Raw genomic sequence first — 15330 nt, 5'->3', positions numbered from 1 at the left:
AAATGTGTCTTCAAAATCCACCAAAAAAAAAAGGACAAAGGAAAGAAGCTGAATTTCTCCCAATGTCGAAGTATGCCTTCTATGCACTTGCTTAGGTTTTTGTTTTGAGGGGGTACATCCAGATGTATTCATGGCTTACTCCTGGCCAAGAACCATATGAGGTGCTGGTGGCTGAAACCAGGTCAGCCACATACAAAGCAAGCGTCTTATCTGCTATACTACCAGTCTAGCCCCAAAGCCCTTACTTGTTTTTTGGTTTTTGTTTTTGTTTTTTTTTAGTTTTTGGGGCCACACTCAAAAACTCAGGGATTACTCCTGGCTAAGCACTCAGAAATTGCCCCTGGCTTGGGGGGACCATATGGGACACTGGGGGATCGAACCGCAGTCCTTCCTTGGCTAGTGCTTGCAAGGCAGACACCTTACCCCTAGCGCCACCTCTCCAGCCCGCCCATGCTTGTTTTAAATATTTTTTTGGGGAAACTGTGCCAGGAATCAAACCTAGGACCTCACACATGCTAGGCAAGTGCTCTATTGCAGAGCCACATCCCAATGCCGGTCCTAGCTTGCTTTTGAACCTCATGATGGTCTGATTTCTGGAGACCAGCGAGATCTGTACTTTGTACTCAGAGGAAGGACGAGTTGCTCATTGTCTGGGTTAAAGGACAGTCTTTCTTTATGCTTGTACTTAGGAGGGGCCAAAAAGTACCTCACAGTGCCCCATGATCGATCCCTGAGTGGCTATACAACAGTTAGGAAAACCGCCCACATACATAGTTCATACATATGCTGAAGTTGCAAGGAAATAAGCTTAAAGAAGAGGAAACAGAATCATTGGGAAGTTTCAGGGTTAAAGGGTGGAGAAAATAAAAGCTAGTCATCTTGAGTGACTGGGTTTTTTCTGCCTACATGTCTAACTACTCCCTCTCCTTCCACCTCCTGTCCCTCTAGAAATCCACTCCTGATTGCTGCCTGGGAACTGCCAGACTATTAGAAGGTAGGAAAGTGTTGAGGAAGTCATCAACTGCCACTGGTAGAGAAGCAGGAACTTGTGGCTTGAGCTCTCTGAGCAGCCCTAATGCAGGGTGCTCCATCCCCTGGGACTATCTGATCCAGCAAATGCTGGCTTGGTGAGGCCCTCTCTTCTGTAGTGACCCAGAAAATGGCTGGGCTCCGGGCCCCACCTTCCCATGAATTACTTCCCATCCTTACTCCCCTATGGGGCCTGGGCAGAGCAGACACAGAGGCAGAGAACAAGAAGCAGCCATCGTGCTCCAGGCAGGAGTGTGTGCACAAAAAGTACTTTGCAGTGACACTCAGATTGCAGGTGGCACAGGGCGGGCCTGCATACTGAAAGAAAGAGCACATCTAAGTACCAGGGACTGCCAACCCTCAAAGGTTGAGCTCAGATGTCTAAGGCCTGGCTGTCTAAAATGAAAGGGGCTGAAGGATCGTACAGAGGACTGGGTCCTTGCCTTGTATGCAGCTGACCCTGGTTTGATCCCATGCATCTCATAGGGTACCCTGAGCACTGTCAGGTGTGATCCCTGAGTGTAGAGCCAGGACTAACTACTGAGTATCTCTGGGTATGGGCCAAAAACAAAAAAGAAGAGAAAGTAAGAGGGGATTGGAACCTTTAGGCCAATCAAGACTCAGCTTGTGGGGCCAGAGAGATAGCATAGTGGTAGGGCGTTTGCCTTGCATGCGGCCAACCCAGGAGGGGCCTGGTTCAATTCTGGGCATTCCATATAGTCCCCCAGCCTGCCAGGGGGGGATTTCTGAGTGCAGAGCCAGGAGTAACCCCTGAACGCCACTGGGTATGGCCCAAAAACCAATCAATCAATCAGTTAATAAATAAAAAATAAAAAAAAATAAGACTTGGGGCTGGAGAGATAGCATGGAGGTAAGGCATTTGCCTTGCATGCAGAAAGACGGTGGTTCGAATGCCGGCATCCCATATGGTCCCCCGAGCCTGCCAGGAGCGATTTCTGAGCCTAGTGTCAGGAGTAACCCCTGAGTGCTGCTGGGTGTGATCCAAAAACAAAACAAAAAAAAAAGACTCAGCTCCTCTGAGGGGTTAATATTCCACTATGTACAAGGACACAAGGAACACAAAGGTAAGTATGCATGCGGTGCTCCCTGAAAATCTATGTCCTTTAAAGAAGTGGGAAATGGGCTGGAGAGATAACATAGAGCCATAGTTTTAGCCTTGCATAAGGCCGACTCTGGTTCAATCCCCAGCACTGGGTCCTGTTGAGACCACCAGAAGTGACTCCTGAGCAGAGCCAGAGCACTGCGAGCATCACTTGGTGTGGCCCCAAAACCAAATCAAACCAACAGAAGGGGGAAAAAAAAAAGAATGAAGATTGGGCAAGCAATATTCTTTTTGTGTGTGTGTGTGGTTTTTGGGTCATACCCGGCAGTGCTCAGGGGTTACTCCTGGCTCCGTGCTCAGAAATTGCTTCTGGCAGGCACGGGGGACCATATGGGACGCCGGGATTCGAACCGATGACCTTCTGCATGAAAGGCAAACGCCTTACCTCCATGCTATCTCTCTGGCCCAAATATTCATTTTTTGAGTATGTGTGCATATGTATGTATACACATGTGTCTATTTTTAATTTGTTTGCTTTTTGGGCCACCAATGGTGCTCAGGATTACTCCTGGCTCTGAACTCAGGAATTACTCCTGGCAGGGCTCGAAACCACATGGGATTCTGGGGCTCAAACCCAAGTTGGCCATGTACATGGCAAACGCAAATGCCCAACCTGTTGTATTGTATCGTTCTGGCCCTGGCTTAACATTCTGAAACTCAGATTTATTAATGTGTTACTGTAGATAATAAAATTTGTTATTTTTGGGATTTTTTTGGGAGGCATACCTAGTGGTGTTTAGGAGCTGCTACTGGTGATGCATGGTACCAAGAATCAAACACAGGCCTCTTACAAGCAAAGCACAAATTCAGCCCATTGAGCCAGATCTCTAGCTCTAAAATTCATAATGTTTTGGGTTTTAGGTCAGACCTGTCTATGCTTAGAGAACACTCCTGGCAGCTTTGGGGATCATATGTGGTACCAGGATTCATTATATTCATTATACCTGGGTCAGCCACATGCAAGGCAAATGTCCTACCTATTATACTACCACTCTAGCCTTTAGATTCCTAATTTAAAAAAAAATTTTTTTTTTTGGTTTTTGGGTCAAAACCGGCGGTTCCTCACTCTCACTCATAAATTGATCCTGGCAGGCACAGGGGACTTATACAATTCTGGGATTCAAACCACTGTCAGTCCTGAATTGGCTGCGTGCAAGTCAAATGCCCTATTGCTGTGCTATCTCTCAGGCCCCAGATTCCCTTTTTTTTTTTTTTTTTTTTTAATGAATTTTGGGTCATACCCGGCAGTGCTCAGGGATCACTCCTGGCTCTATGCTCAGAAATCGTTCCTGGCAGGCTCGGGGGACCATATGGGATGCCAGGATTCGAACCACCATCCTTCTGCGTCTAAGGCAAACACCTTACCGCTATGGTATCTCTCCGGCCCCAAGATTCCTAAATTTTTTTTTTTTGGGTCACACCTGGCAGCACTCAGGGGTTACTCCTGGCTCCACGCTCAGAAATCGCTCCTGGTAGGCTCAGGGGACCATATGGGATGCTGGGATTCGAACCAATGATCTTCTGCATGAAAGGCAAATGCCTTACCTCCATGCTCTCTCTCCAACCCCAAGATTCCTAATTTTTAAATGAAAAAATACATGTGACTGAGAGCAACACTCCTGGTCTGAAATTTCTGCTTCTTTAATTGCTCTGTAGAATTCAGGGGGCCCAGTCCCAAATCATGGCATATTTCTACTCACTCACAAACAAAGCACCTCTGTTTCCCAGGATGGAAGCCAGTGCTTTTGGCAGAGACCTAGGACAGAGAGCTAGGAAGGTTTTCCTCACTCAAGACATACTTGCAGGTGTGGGTCGATCTCAAATATGGTCTCTCCCCGCCGCATGTCGGTTATCAGCCAGGGGCCACCAGCTCTGTGGACAGGAAAAGTCAGGACAGTGACTGAGAGTCTGGGTCTCTGTCCACCCCAGCCCAGGGACAGGGCAGACTGCCCTGACAGACATGGGGACTGACAGCAAAGGAAGGAAAATGGGGGTCGGCCTGGGGGAAGGGAAGAGCCCACACAGCTTGGGGAAGCCAGGCTTGCCATGCAGGATTCTCACTCACACAGGCACTGTCCGAAGCAGCTCCAGGATGCCCTGTCCGTTCCACTGCTGGGCTGCATGTAGCTCCTCAGTACACACCCCGACGATCTGGGCCCGACAAGATGCCCCTCGTTATTATGACCTTTCTTCTCCTCTCCCAAGTTACCCGGGTTCTCAGGGGCCACCCCCAGTGAGGAACCTGCTCACAGGCTGATGGAATACCTTCCTTAGGGGGGCAGCAATCAGACTTTGGGACGTCTGGCTGACAATCCCCTTTGCCACAGAGAAGAAAGTCAGAAAAGGCCTCACAGGTGCAGGAAGGGAGCTGGGCCTGCCCTGGCCAGAGTCCTGGGGAAGGACAGCAGGGAGTCTGAGAAGTCAAGCTCAGTGGTTCTAGGACTGTAACTGATGAAACAAGGACTGTCCACTCCACACCAGGTGGGGTCTTTAAGGAGGGATCCCTGCAGAGCCTGTGGCTGGGAAGGGAATCCTTCTTCCTTCTAGGTCCCATTCAGATAGCTGTCCTTGACTCTCTGCACCCCATAACTACTCCTGGGGTCCTTCTCAGCAAGCTGGATCAGACTATTCCATGCCATCTGACAGTGAGCCCAAGTCCTTCCCAGCCCAGCCCCTCACCTGAAGAAAGGTGACGACCCCGAAGGGTGTGTGCACTGGCTGCATCTGCGGGTCCTCAGTCAGCAGCATGTGCTGGATCCTCGACTCACTGCTGTCCAGGGGGCTGTGCCAGGACACGTGGTCCCCACTGCAGAAGGTATTTTCTGTGGGGAGATGCGCCTCAGTGTGTGCCCAAGCCAGGCCTGGCCGAGGCCCATCAGAAGGCCCCCAGTCTACAGGAAAGCCCCCTGGAGGGGAGAGGTGGGCTGGGGAGCGAAACTCCTGAACCAACATTCTGGCTGCAGGGAGTGTAGAGCCCTGACTGCTCATCTCCTCAGCAACTGCTTGCAGGGAGAGCACCTTGAAAAAGGCATCTCGAAGTTTCTATGCTGCTGAAAAGCCTAGAAAATCACCCCCCCAACATCGGGGAGCCTTGGAGATTTGCCACTAGCTTCCTGAAAGAGTTGCCTAGTCTGACGGGGTCCCATTTGGGGTACACCCTTACAAAGGGCACAGTGGCAGGGGCTGCATCTGGGAGGACCCTGTCTGTAATGGTCACTCATAGCCTTTGCTGTGCTTCACTAGGGTCTGGGGTCTACTCTGTAATGCTCAGGGATCACCAGATATCCCCAGGGGCACTGGGGTGTGAATGCTGGGGACTGGAATTCTGGAACCTTGTGTGGGCTGGGCACACACTTGAGTCCTCTGATCTATACCCCCCGCCAGTCCTAAAACCTGTTTAAAGGTAGATTAACTACATGGAAAAAACATCCCATGGTCTCCTTCACCCTGATCCAGGGCTTTCACCACGACTCCCCAGCCTGCTCTCAATCCTGTGTCTTCTGGAGAAATGGTTTCACCCCACTGTGCATAGGCCAAGTGATTACCTCAGGAGTTATTTATGTACCTCCTCAGGGGCTGAGGGAACACCTCCTTTTCAAAATGGGTGCACTGGCAGGTGGGAGAGCACAGTGGGGAGCGTGCTCACCTTGCATGCAGTTAACCTGGGTTCGGTTCTTAGCACCCCAAAGAGTCCCCTGTGCCCATCATGAGTAATTCCTGAGTGCAGAGCCATGAGCATTGCTGGATGTGGCCCCAAAGAAACAAACAAAAAAATAAAATGGGTGGCCTGTGATCCACTGCAGTCTCTCTCTCAGGATCTGAGAAGTACAACAGTAGAGGTGATTCACTCTTTATGGATATTTATTTAGTACTAGCCGCAATACTTTAACTTTTTTTTTAAATTGCCATTGAAATTACAAAGTTACTCATGATTGGGTTTCCCTTCACAAGTATCCATTTCCCTCTCCTTTTAAAAATCAAATGTTTGGGCTGGAGCTATAGCATATGGGTAGGGCATCTGCCTCGCATGTGGCCGACCTGGGACGGTTCTGGGTTTAATCCCTGGAATACCATAATATCCCCTGAGCCTGCCAGGAGTGATTTCTGAGTGCAGAGCCAGGAGTAACTCCTGAGCGCTGCCGGGTGTGACTCAAAAGCAAAATATATATACACACACACACAGAAGAAAGACTGCTTCTTCTCAGGGGTTCAATCCCTGACATTCTATATGGTCTCCCAAGCACTGTCAATAACAATTTCTGAGTAAAGAGCTGGGAGTAAGCCCTGAGCACCGCTGGGTATAGCATCTTTGTTCACTCCCCCACCCCCCAAGACTGATTCTCAGAGACTTGGAAGAGTAAAGGGGGGGGGGGGAGAGGGCTGTGGAGCTAGTACAGACCAGAACATGTGCAAAGCAGGTCTGGTGAGTTCAATTCCCAACATTGTAGGTTCTCCCTGACCACTTTCAGGTGTGGCTCAGACACCAACAATAAAGAGAGAGAGAAAATAATTCTACTTATAACAGAATAAGGAAGGAAGGAAGGAAGGAAGGAAGGAAGGAAGGAAGGAAGGAAGGAAGGAAGGAAGGAAGGAAGGAAGGAAGGAAGGAAGGAAGGAAGGAAGGAAGGAAGGAAGGAAGGAAGGAAGGAAGGAAGGAAGGAAGGAAGGAAGGAAGGAAGGAAGGAAGGAAGGAAGGGAACACAATAGCCAGGGATGAATTTAGCAGGAGAAACTTAAGACGGAGCAAGGGCCAGGGTGCAGAGCTGTCTTTAGTACTTGGCATTGTGGGGTTGTGGCCTCCGGGGCCACTGGGGAGGCTAAAACACCAAATGCAAACTGAACCAGCGCAACCATGTACTCTGAAGACACACAGTGTTGTTGACGGAAATAAAGAGAAGCTGCTGGGATGTTCCACAGTGGTATGTCATGTTTTGCAAGCAAGAGGCCCTGTTTTTAATTCCCAGCAAAACAAACAAAAGAAACTAGAGGCCTTACTTAAATCAAAAGATGGCCACATCCACGGTTAAGTGTTAAAATGGCAAAAGTTGGAGGTCAGCACAACAGTACAGTGGGTAAGCCTCTATTCCCAGCAAAACAAACAAAAGAAACTAGAGGCCTTACTTAAATTAAAAGATGGCCACATCCACGATAAAGTGTTAAAATGGCAAAAGTTGGGGGTCAGTGCAATAGTATAGTGGGTAAGGCTCTTCTCTTGCCTTGCACATGTCCAACCAGATTCAATCATCAGCATCCCATATAGTCAGTCCCCTGAGCACAGCCAGGAGTTATTCCTGAGTGCAGAGCCAGGATTAACTTCTGAGCCCTACTGGGTGTGTCCCCAAAATAAAAACCAACAAAGGTAAAAATTGGAGTTAGAGAGATAGTCCAGAGGTAAAGGTGCTTGCTTTGCATAAGCTTACCCTAGTTCATTTCTGGTACTACATGTGGTCTCCCAGCACCATGATAGTACTCCTAACCATAGTCAGGAGTAGCCCCTAAACACCACCAAGTGTGGCCCCCCAAACAAACAAAACCCCCCAATTTTATTTTTCTTTCAGTTTTTGGGCCACACTCTGTGTTGCTCAGGGATTACTCCTGGTAGGCTCAGAGGACTATATGGGATGCCAGAAATAGAACCTGGGTCGGTCGCATACAAGGCAAACATTCTACTCATAACAATAAAACAAAGAAAGAACACAACAGCCAGGGATGAATTTAGCAAAAGAAACTTAAGACTTGGGAGGGGGGGGGCGGAGCAGTGGCACAGGGCCTAAGGCATGTCTGCCTTGTGTTCGGTAGCCTAGGACGGACCATGGTTTGATTTCCCCTCTCCCCCTGTGGTCACCCAAGCCAGGAGTGATTTCTGAGTGCATAGCTAGGAGTAACCCCTGAGTGTCATCAGGTGTGGCTGAAAAACAAAAACAAAAACAAGAAAGACTTGTCCTATTGGATGTAAGACTTGTTGTGCTATCGTTCTGTTTTTGTTTTTTTGTTTTTGGGCCACACCTGGCGATGCTCAGGAGTTACTCCTGGCTGTCTGCTCAGAAATAGCTCCTAGCAGGCACGGGGGACCATATGGGACACAGGGATTCGAACCAACCACCTTAGGTCCTGGATTGGCTGCTTGCAAGGCAAACGCCTCTGTGCTATCTCTCCAGGCCCTGTGCTATCTCTCCAGGCCCGTGCTATCGTTCTGGCCCTCCAAAAAATGTTTAAAGGGGGAAAAGTCCTTAAATTCACATAAAGAAAGGCAAGGAACCCTGAAGAACCAGAACAATGTTAGTCTAAGTTAGATCTAATTTCTTCCTTTAAAAAAATTGCCACATAGCCACAGTTATTCAGACAATGTGATTTTGTCATAAGGACAAACATATGATCAATGTAACAAAGTTTAGTGTCTGAAAATAAACAATCACATTTATGGTCAATTAGCTTTTCACAAGAGCACCAGACAATTCACAAGAGAAAAGTCTTCAGCAAATAGTTCTAGAACACCTGAATCTACACATGAAAGAATCAATATGAATGTCTTCTTACATCATAAACAAAAGTTAATTCAAAATGCACCATGGGTCTATGTGTTATAGCTAAAGCTATTGCTATTGCTTCAGCCCCAGGCTACAGTTTCTAAAATGACACTAGATGCACAAAGAACTTATGAGACTTCATTAAGGTGGAGAACCTGAAGGCTAGAGTGATAGCATAGTCATGGGTAGGGAGGGCATTTGCCTTCCTCGTGGCCAACCCAGGTTCAATCCCTGGCATCTCATATAGTCCCCCGAGCCTGCCAGGAGAGATTCCTGAATGTAGAGCAGGGAGTAACCCGAGTGCCACCGGGTGCAGCCCGAAAACAAAACAAAAAGAATAGTATTCAGAGAAGAGACTGAGCTTTGTTCCTGATATAATACTTTATATAGTGATTCTAAATAAGAGAGCATTAAGCAAAGAAAATTCAACTTTTTCCTTCAAAGGAGGCAATGTTTAATGTAGAATAGAATTTGACTTGTATACAGAAATATCTCTGTGCAGCATAGTGTATCAGTTTAAGGAATTCACGGTGGGTAAAGGTGAGATATGAAGGCCACTTTTTTCTTGTTTTAAGTGAATATGTTCTTTTATTTATTTATTTATTTATTTTGTGGTTTTTGGATCACACCCGGCAGTGCTCAGGGGTTATTCCTGGCTCCAGGCTCAGAAATTGCTCCTGGCAGGCACAAGGGACCATATGGGACGCAAGGATTCAAACTGATGACCTCCTGCATGAAAGGCAAACGCTTTACTTCCATGCTATCTCTCCGGCCCCTTCTTTTATTTTGAGGGAACCAGAGGCCCCTATACCCAGTGATAAGTGATTTCTGAGTGCAAAGCCACAATTAACCCCTGAGCATTGCTGGGTATGGTCCCACCCCCAAAAGTTGGAGAACCTGTGGGCTTCAGACAGTGCCACCAAGAAAGTGAGAAGCTGGGCCGTAGCTACGAGCTAGGGTAGGACCTTTGCACTGTACAAGACTGGCAGCAGTTCAATCCTGGGCATTCTATATGGTCCCCTGAGCACCACCAAGTGTGACTCTTGAGCTCTATGTAAAACAAGGAGTAAGCTGAACACTACTGGTGTGTGGCCCCAAAACAAGTAAGTGAAAAGGGGGTCGGAAATACAGATGTTTGTCTTGCATGCAGTCAAACCCGGTTTGATACTCAAAAATACATGATTCCTGAACACTACCAGGAGTAGCCTTCAATACTGCAGGGCCAGAGATATAGTACAGTGGTAAGGGCTTTTGCCGATCCAGGATGAACGGTGATTTGAATCTCAGCATCCCATATGGTCCCCCGAGCCTGCCAAGAGCGATTTCTGAGTGCAGAGACAAGAGTAATCCCTGAGCTAACTGCCAGGTGTGACCCCCCCACACACACACACAAAAATACTGCCAGGTATGGCCTCGACCCATCCCCACAAAGAACTGGAACTTGGGTGAATTATGCTTAATAGTATTATGTATAAAAGTATTATGCTTAAAATAACAAAGGTGGAAACAAATGTCCACCAACTAATGACTGGAGACAAGAGATATAATGCCAGAGAGAAAGCACACTTTCTTTTAAGTTAAGGTACTTGCCTTGCACTCTGCCAACCCCGGTTCAAATCTCAGCATCAGAGAGCGTCTCCTGAACAATACCAGAATTCACTCCTTACCACAGAGCCAGGAACAGCCTCTGAACAGAGCTGGATATTCCAAAATACACATAAATAAAAATAGAAGGAAAGAAAATATATCCACAATAAAATATTACGTGACCAAAAAGTATTTGTGTAACATAAATCTCAGAGACACTGAGAGGGCTGGGTGAGCATTGGAAGAAGATCTACCTATCCTGCCAGTCAGTCCCTGGCACCTTACTTCGTTGGACCTTAGCACTGCCAGGTGTGGTCCATATAAAGAAAAAAAAACTTTGCATGTTACTGTACTAAGATAAACCTGGAAAATGTTGCTCACAACAAAGTGGAACAAACTGACAATTGAACAACAATTTGACAATTCTAAGAAACTCAGTGAAAACAATGTTATCAATTTCTGGGTGGTACTGAGGGCTTATTCTTGGCTCTTTGCTCAAGGACCCCTGGCTGAGCTCAAAAGATCTGTGAGCCAAAGATCAAATCTGAGTCAGGCATCTTCAAGGCAAGCACCTTACCCACTCTACTAGCTCTCAAGGCCACGGCTCCAACCTCTAATTCCACACCCAGCCCAGTAAACAGCCCCACTCCGACCTCTTCACCATAGAGCTGCAGGAAGAGGAACATGGCTTGCAGCTATCAGCAAGTGCCAGTAGGTGGCACCATCACTCTGTGTTTAAGAAAGAGCAGGGCCAGTTCACTAGGGTCCCACAATTAGAAGTTTGCTCTGTATTCAAAACCCAGAAAAATTTTACGCTGCTTGTGTGTGTGTGTGTGTGTGTGTGGGGGGGGGCTGGAAAGGTCTGGCCTATTATTGACCAGAAATGACTCTGTAAAGCCAAACTATTTCCGCAAACTAGACAGTGCAAAAGTACTTTGGGGGATGGTCTTACTTTGAGTAGGGGCTTCTAGCAGCAGTGGGAGAGGTTAAGGCATGAAGGGAGACACTGCCACACACACTCCACCCAGAGTGTGTGATCACAAGCTGGCAGAAGACTGAGTCACGGCAGGAGGCGGGAGAGAGCCTTCCAGAGCTCTGCCTGCTAGCTTTACAGCATCCAGCAGAGGCGAGCAAGGCTTCCTCCCAGGACGGGGAGCTCGCCTGGGGTCAAGAAATGGTCTTTCTTAACAATGAAAGCGCCCTGGTCACAGTTTTCAAGTCTGGGACAAAGCCACAAAGGGCTCATTCTTGAATTGGGTCTGGTCTTTATGCCTGGGATGCACAGTTCTATTCTGGCCCCATTCTGTGCAGAGCATGAGGGGCTCAGGCCCAGGCCCCAGTGCCCACCGCAGGAAGCCCTCAGCCCCTTCTGAGAGGTTTTCAAATGCTAATAAGGCTCCACACAGGCCCAGCTGTTTGGTCCAGAGACTGGTTCCTTCCTTTCCTTGGAGTGTCCTTAACACAAGAAGTCAGAAAACAAATTCCTGGAAACTCTAACCCCCAGTCTCCCACCCCAGGTGGATGCCCCCCTCCACTGTCCTCCTTCTCTAAGTATGGCCTGCTTCAGATGCACGAGAAACTGTCTCCCATGCTGCCTATGTGAACACGAGCACCACAGGGGAAGTACCACTCCTGAGCAGTAGTCAAGTCTTCCCTACTCTTGTCTGATGACAAACATCTCCCTAGCAAGATCTTGGTTGGTGTTTTAGATGCCATGCTCAGAATTCACTTCTGGCTCTGTGCTCAGGGATCACTCCTGGCTGGCTCAAGGCGGAATCATAGGGGATACTGAGTGTAGTAGAAGCCTCATATCCCAACACCGAAATAATCCACAAAGGCTCAGGAACCTGTTACTCCAACAGCTGAGGATTGAACCCTGGTCCACCATATGCACAGCGAGTGCCTTACCTGTAGTAAGTACTCTTGCTCCAGCCCCAAGGCAAATATTCTTGAATGTTGCAGGGACTGGGATGGGGGTGTGTGTGCAGCTGTAAGTCACTGCCTGACTGGCCTTTCTGATGTCCCCTGCCCCCACCTCTAAACACGCAGCTTTAGTTCTGGTGTTTTTTTTTGGGGGGGGGGCCCACACCCATTTGACGCTCAGGGGTTACTCCTGGCTATGAGCTCAGAAGTCGCTCCTGGCTTGGGACCATATAGGACACCAGGGGATCCAACCGCGGTCCTTCCTTGGCTAGCGCTGCTTGCAAGGCAGACACCTTACCTCTAGCGCCACCTCACCGGCCTCAGTTCTGGTGGTTTTAAGTTGGCTTTCATTTACAGTAAGTTAGTGAAAGCAATGAAAATGGGCTGTGGAAGAAAACAACTATTATTTGCTAAATCACTGGTCTGTGTGAGAAAACGAATCCATGCCACATGGAGAGTTCATCCCAACTCAGCGGAAAGACTGTCTATTCTGAGGGACAGTGAATTCCACCATTGCTTTGCGGAGGCTTAGAGAACCAATGTGCCCCCACCTCCTCCAGAGGGCAGAACAGGCACACTTGGTTCAAAGAAGAACCAGGGGCCGGTGAGATAGCACGGAGGTAGGGTGTTTGCCTTTCATGCAGAAGGATGGTGGTTTGTATCCCGGCATCCCATATGGTCCCTCATGCCTGCCAGGAGCAATTTCTGAGCACAGAGCCAGGAGTAACCCCTGAGCACTGCTGTATTTGACCCAAAAGCCAAAAACCAAAAAAAAAGAAGAACCAGGTTAGAGGGACAGCAGTGGGATTGTGTTGGCCACAACAGGGTTTCACCCTAAACAAAGCTGGTTTCAGGTCTTTCCCCAACACTTACATTTCTATGGTGCTACCTAGATAGGCTTCCAGATAGGAAGTCTTTTGTCTGCAACTCATATCTTTCATGAGATTTCCCCATTTTACTGTGTCTATGCAAAAAGAAATAGAAAGGATATTGCCACAGGGTAATATTGGGGCACCAGGGACTATGGGTAGATAATAGTATCTATCACTCAGAATATGTCATACTATATAATTCCTTTTTTTTTTTTTTTTTTTGCTTTTTGGGCCACACCCGGTGATGCTCAGGGGTTACTCCTGGCTCTGCACTCAGAAATCGCTCCTGGCTTGGGGGACCATTTGGGACGCTGGGGATTGAACCGAGCCTGTCCTGGATCAGCCGAGTGCAAGGCAAATGCCTACCACTGCGCTATTGCTCTGGCCCCCTATTTAATTTTTGTTTGTTTGTTTTTGGGCCACACCCAGTGACTCAGCTCAGAGGTTACTTCTGGCTATGCTCTCAGAAATTGCTCCTGGCTTGGGGGACCATATGGGACACCGAGGGATTGAACCACAGTCCGCCCTACGTTAGTGCGGGCAAAGCAGATGCCTTACCACTTGCACCACTGCTCCGGCCCCAAATTTTTGATACATAGGTTTAACAACAACATTGTTTCCCAAGAAATACATATAAAGAAATACACATATCCCGTTTTCTTGCTGAACAAGTCCAGAGAAGCAATACTGTTCTTCAAAAAAGAAATACACATAAAGAAACTCAAAGGGTTGGGGTTAAAGCAGTAAAGCAAGTGATAAGGTGTATGCCTTGCTGGCAATAGCCTAGGATGGAATGCGATTTGATCCCCTGGCATCCCATATGGCCCCCCAAGCCAGGAGCAATTTCTGAGAGCATAGCCAGGAGTAACCCCTGAGCACCACTGGGTGTGGCCTAAAAACAAACCAAAAAAGAAACTCAAAGGGTTAAGCAGCAGTACCTACATATGATCTTCCGAACACTACCAGGAGTGGCTGTCCCCTCCCCCACAAAAAAAGGGCAGATTTTGGAGCTCAAGAGTGGGTGTCTAAAAAAAAAAAAAGTGGGGTGTCTGAGGCCGGAGCAATAGCACAGTGGGTAGGATGTTTGTCTTGCCTTGCCTTGCACGTGGCTGACCTGGGTTTGGTCCCCTGCATTCTATATTCCACGACTGCCAGGAGTAATTTCTGAATGCAGAGCCAGGAGTAACTTGAGAGCTACTGGGTGCAGTCCAAAAGCCAAAAACTTAAAAAAAAAAAAAAAAAAAAAAAAGGTGGGGTGGTAGTGGTGGTGATGTCTCATGGCTAATGCTTGAGGCCCAAAGTCAGAGGCCATGGAAGAGCTCTGAGATGAGTGAAAGAGAGGAGAGCTTCGGAATTCTTCATGTCAGGTGCCACAGCAAGGCTCAGCTATGAGTGATGCCTGGGAGATGTCAAGGCACACCTCATGATGTTTGGGGAGTGGCTCTAGACTGTGAGCTTGCAGTTCTTTGAGCATCTTCTCAGCCCGGTGTGCCAACTACGAGGTTAGAGATCTTGAACAGGGAAATCATCCACTCAAAAATAGTCTCCAAGAGCCATAGCACAACAGGGAGAACATTTGCCTTACACAGACTGACCCGGGTTCGATCCCCAGTATCCCATATGGCCCTCTGAGCCAGGAGTAATTTCTGAGCATAGATCCAGGAGTATCCAATGAGCACCACCAGGTGTGACCCAAAACAAACAAAAGCAAAGTCTCCATCCTTCATGCCTTCCAAGTGCTCACAAATCACTTTAAAACTAAAAGAGGGGGCGGCCAAAGAGATAACACAGGGATAGGGCATTTGCCTTGCATACGGCCGACCTGGGAGGGACCTGGTTCAATTCCCAGCACCTATATGGTCCCCAAGTCTGCCAGGGTTGATCTCTGAGTGCAGAGCCAGAAGTAACCATGAGCGCCGCTGGGTGTGGCCCAACAACCAATCAACCAATTAATCAATAAATAAGGTTAAAAAAAAAACTAAACTGGGCCCGGAGAGATAGCACAGCGGTGTTTGCCTTGCAAGCAGCCGATCCAGGATCAAAGGTGGTTGGTTCGAATCCTGGTGTCCCATATGGTCCCCCGTGCCTGCCAGGAGCTATTTCTGAGCAGACAGCCAGGAGTAAACCCTGAGCACCGCCGGGTGTGACCCAAAAACTAAAAAAAAAAAAAAACAAAACAAAAAAAAACAAACTAAACTAAAAGAGAATGGAAACTTTTACTTAAGAAAGAGGAGGGGCGGGGCCGGGCGGTGGCGCAAGAGGTAAGGTG

The 15330-nt window shown here is 48.0% G+C and overlaps 1 protein-coding gene across 1 annotated transcript in view; it reads right to left on the bottom strand.

Annotated features, from left to right (window-relative positions):
- SUFU (SUFU negative regulator of hedgehog signaling) overlaps window positions 1–15330 on the bottom strand; it is a 122875-nt gene that overhangs the window by 35102 nt on the left and 72443 nt on the right. The window contains exons 4-6 of the mRNA XM_049790882.1: window positions 4832–4974; window positions 4218–4303; window positions 3952–4024 (exon numbers count right to left, since the gene is read on the bottom strand). Of these exons, the coding sequence (XP_049646839.1) occupies window positions 3952–4024; window positions 4218–4303; window positions 4832–4974 (302 nt within the window). The remainder of the gene's footprint in view (window positions 1–3951; window positions 4025–4217; window positions 4304–4831; window positions 4975–15330) is intronic.

The sequence above is a fragment of the Suncus etruscus genome, chromosome 17, assembly GCF_024139225.1.
Source record: "Suncus etruscus isolate mSunEtr1 chromosome 17, mSunEtr1.pri.cur, whole genome shotgun sequence".
In the NCBI taxonomy this organism is placed as follows: Eukaryota; Metazoa; Chordata; class Mammalia; order Eulipotyphla; family Soricidae; genus Suncus; species Suncus etruscus.
This window is presented reverse-complemented; position numbering and strand designations above follow the sequence as displayed.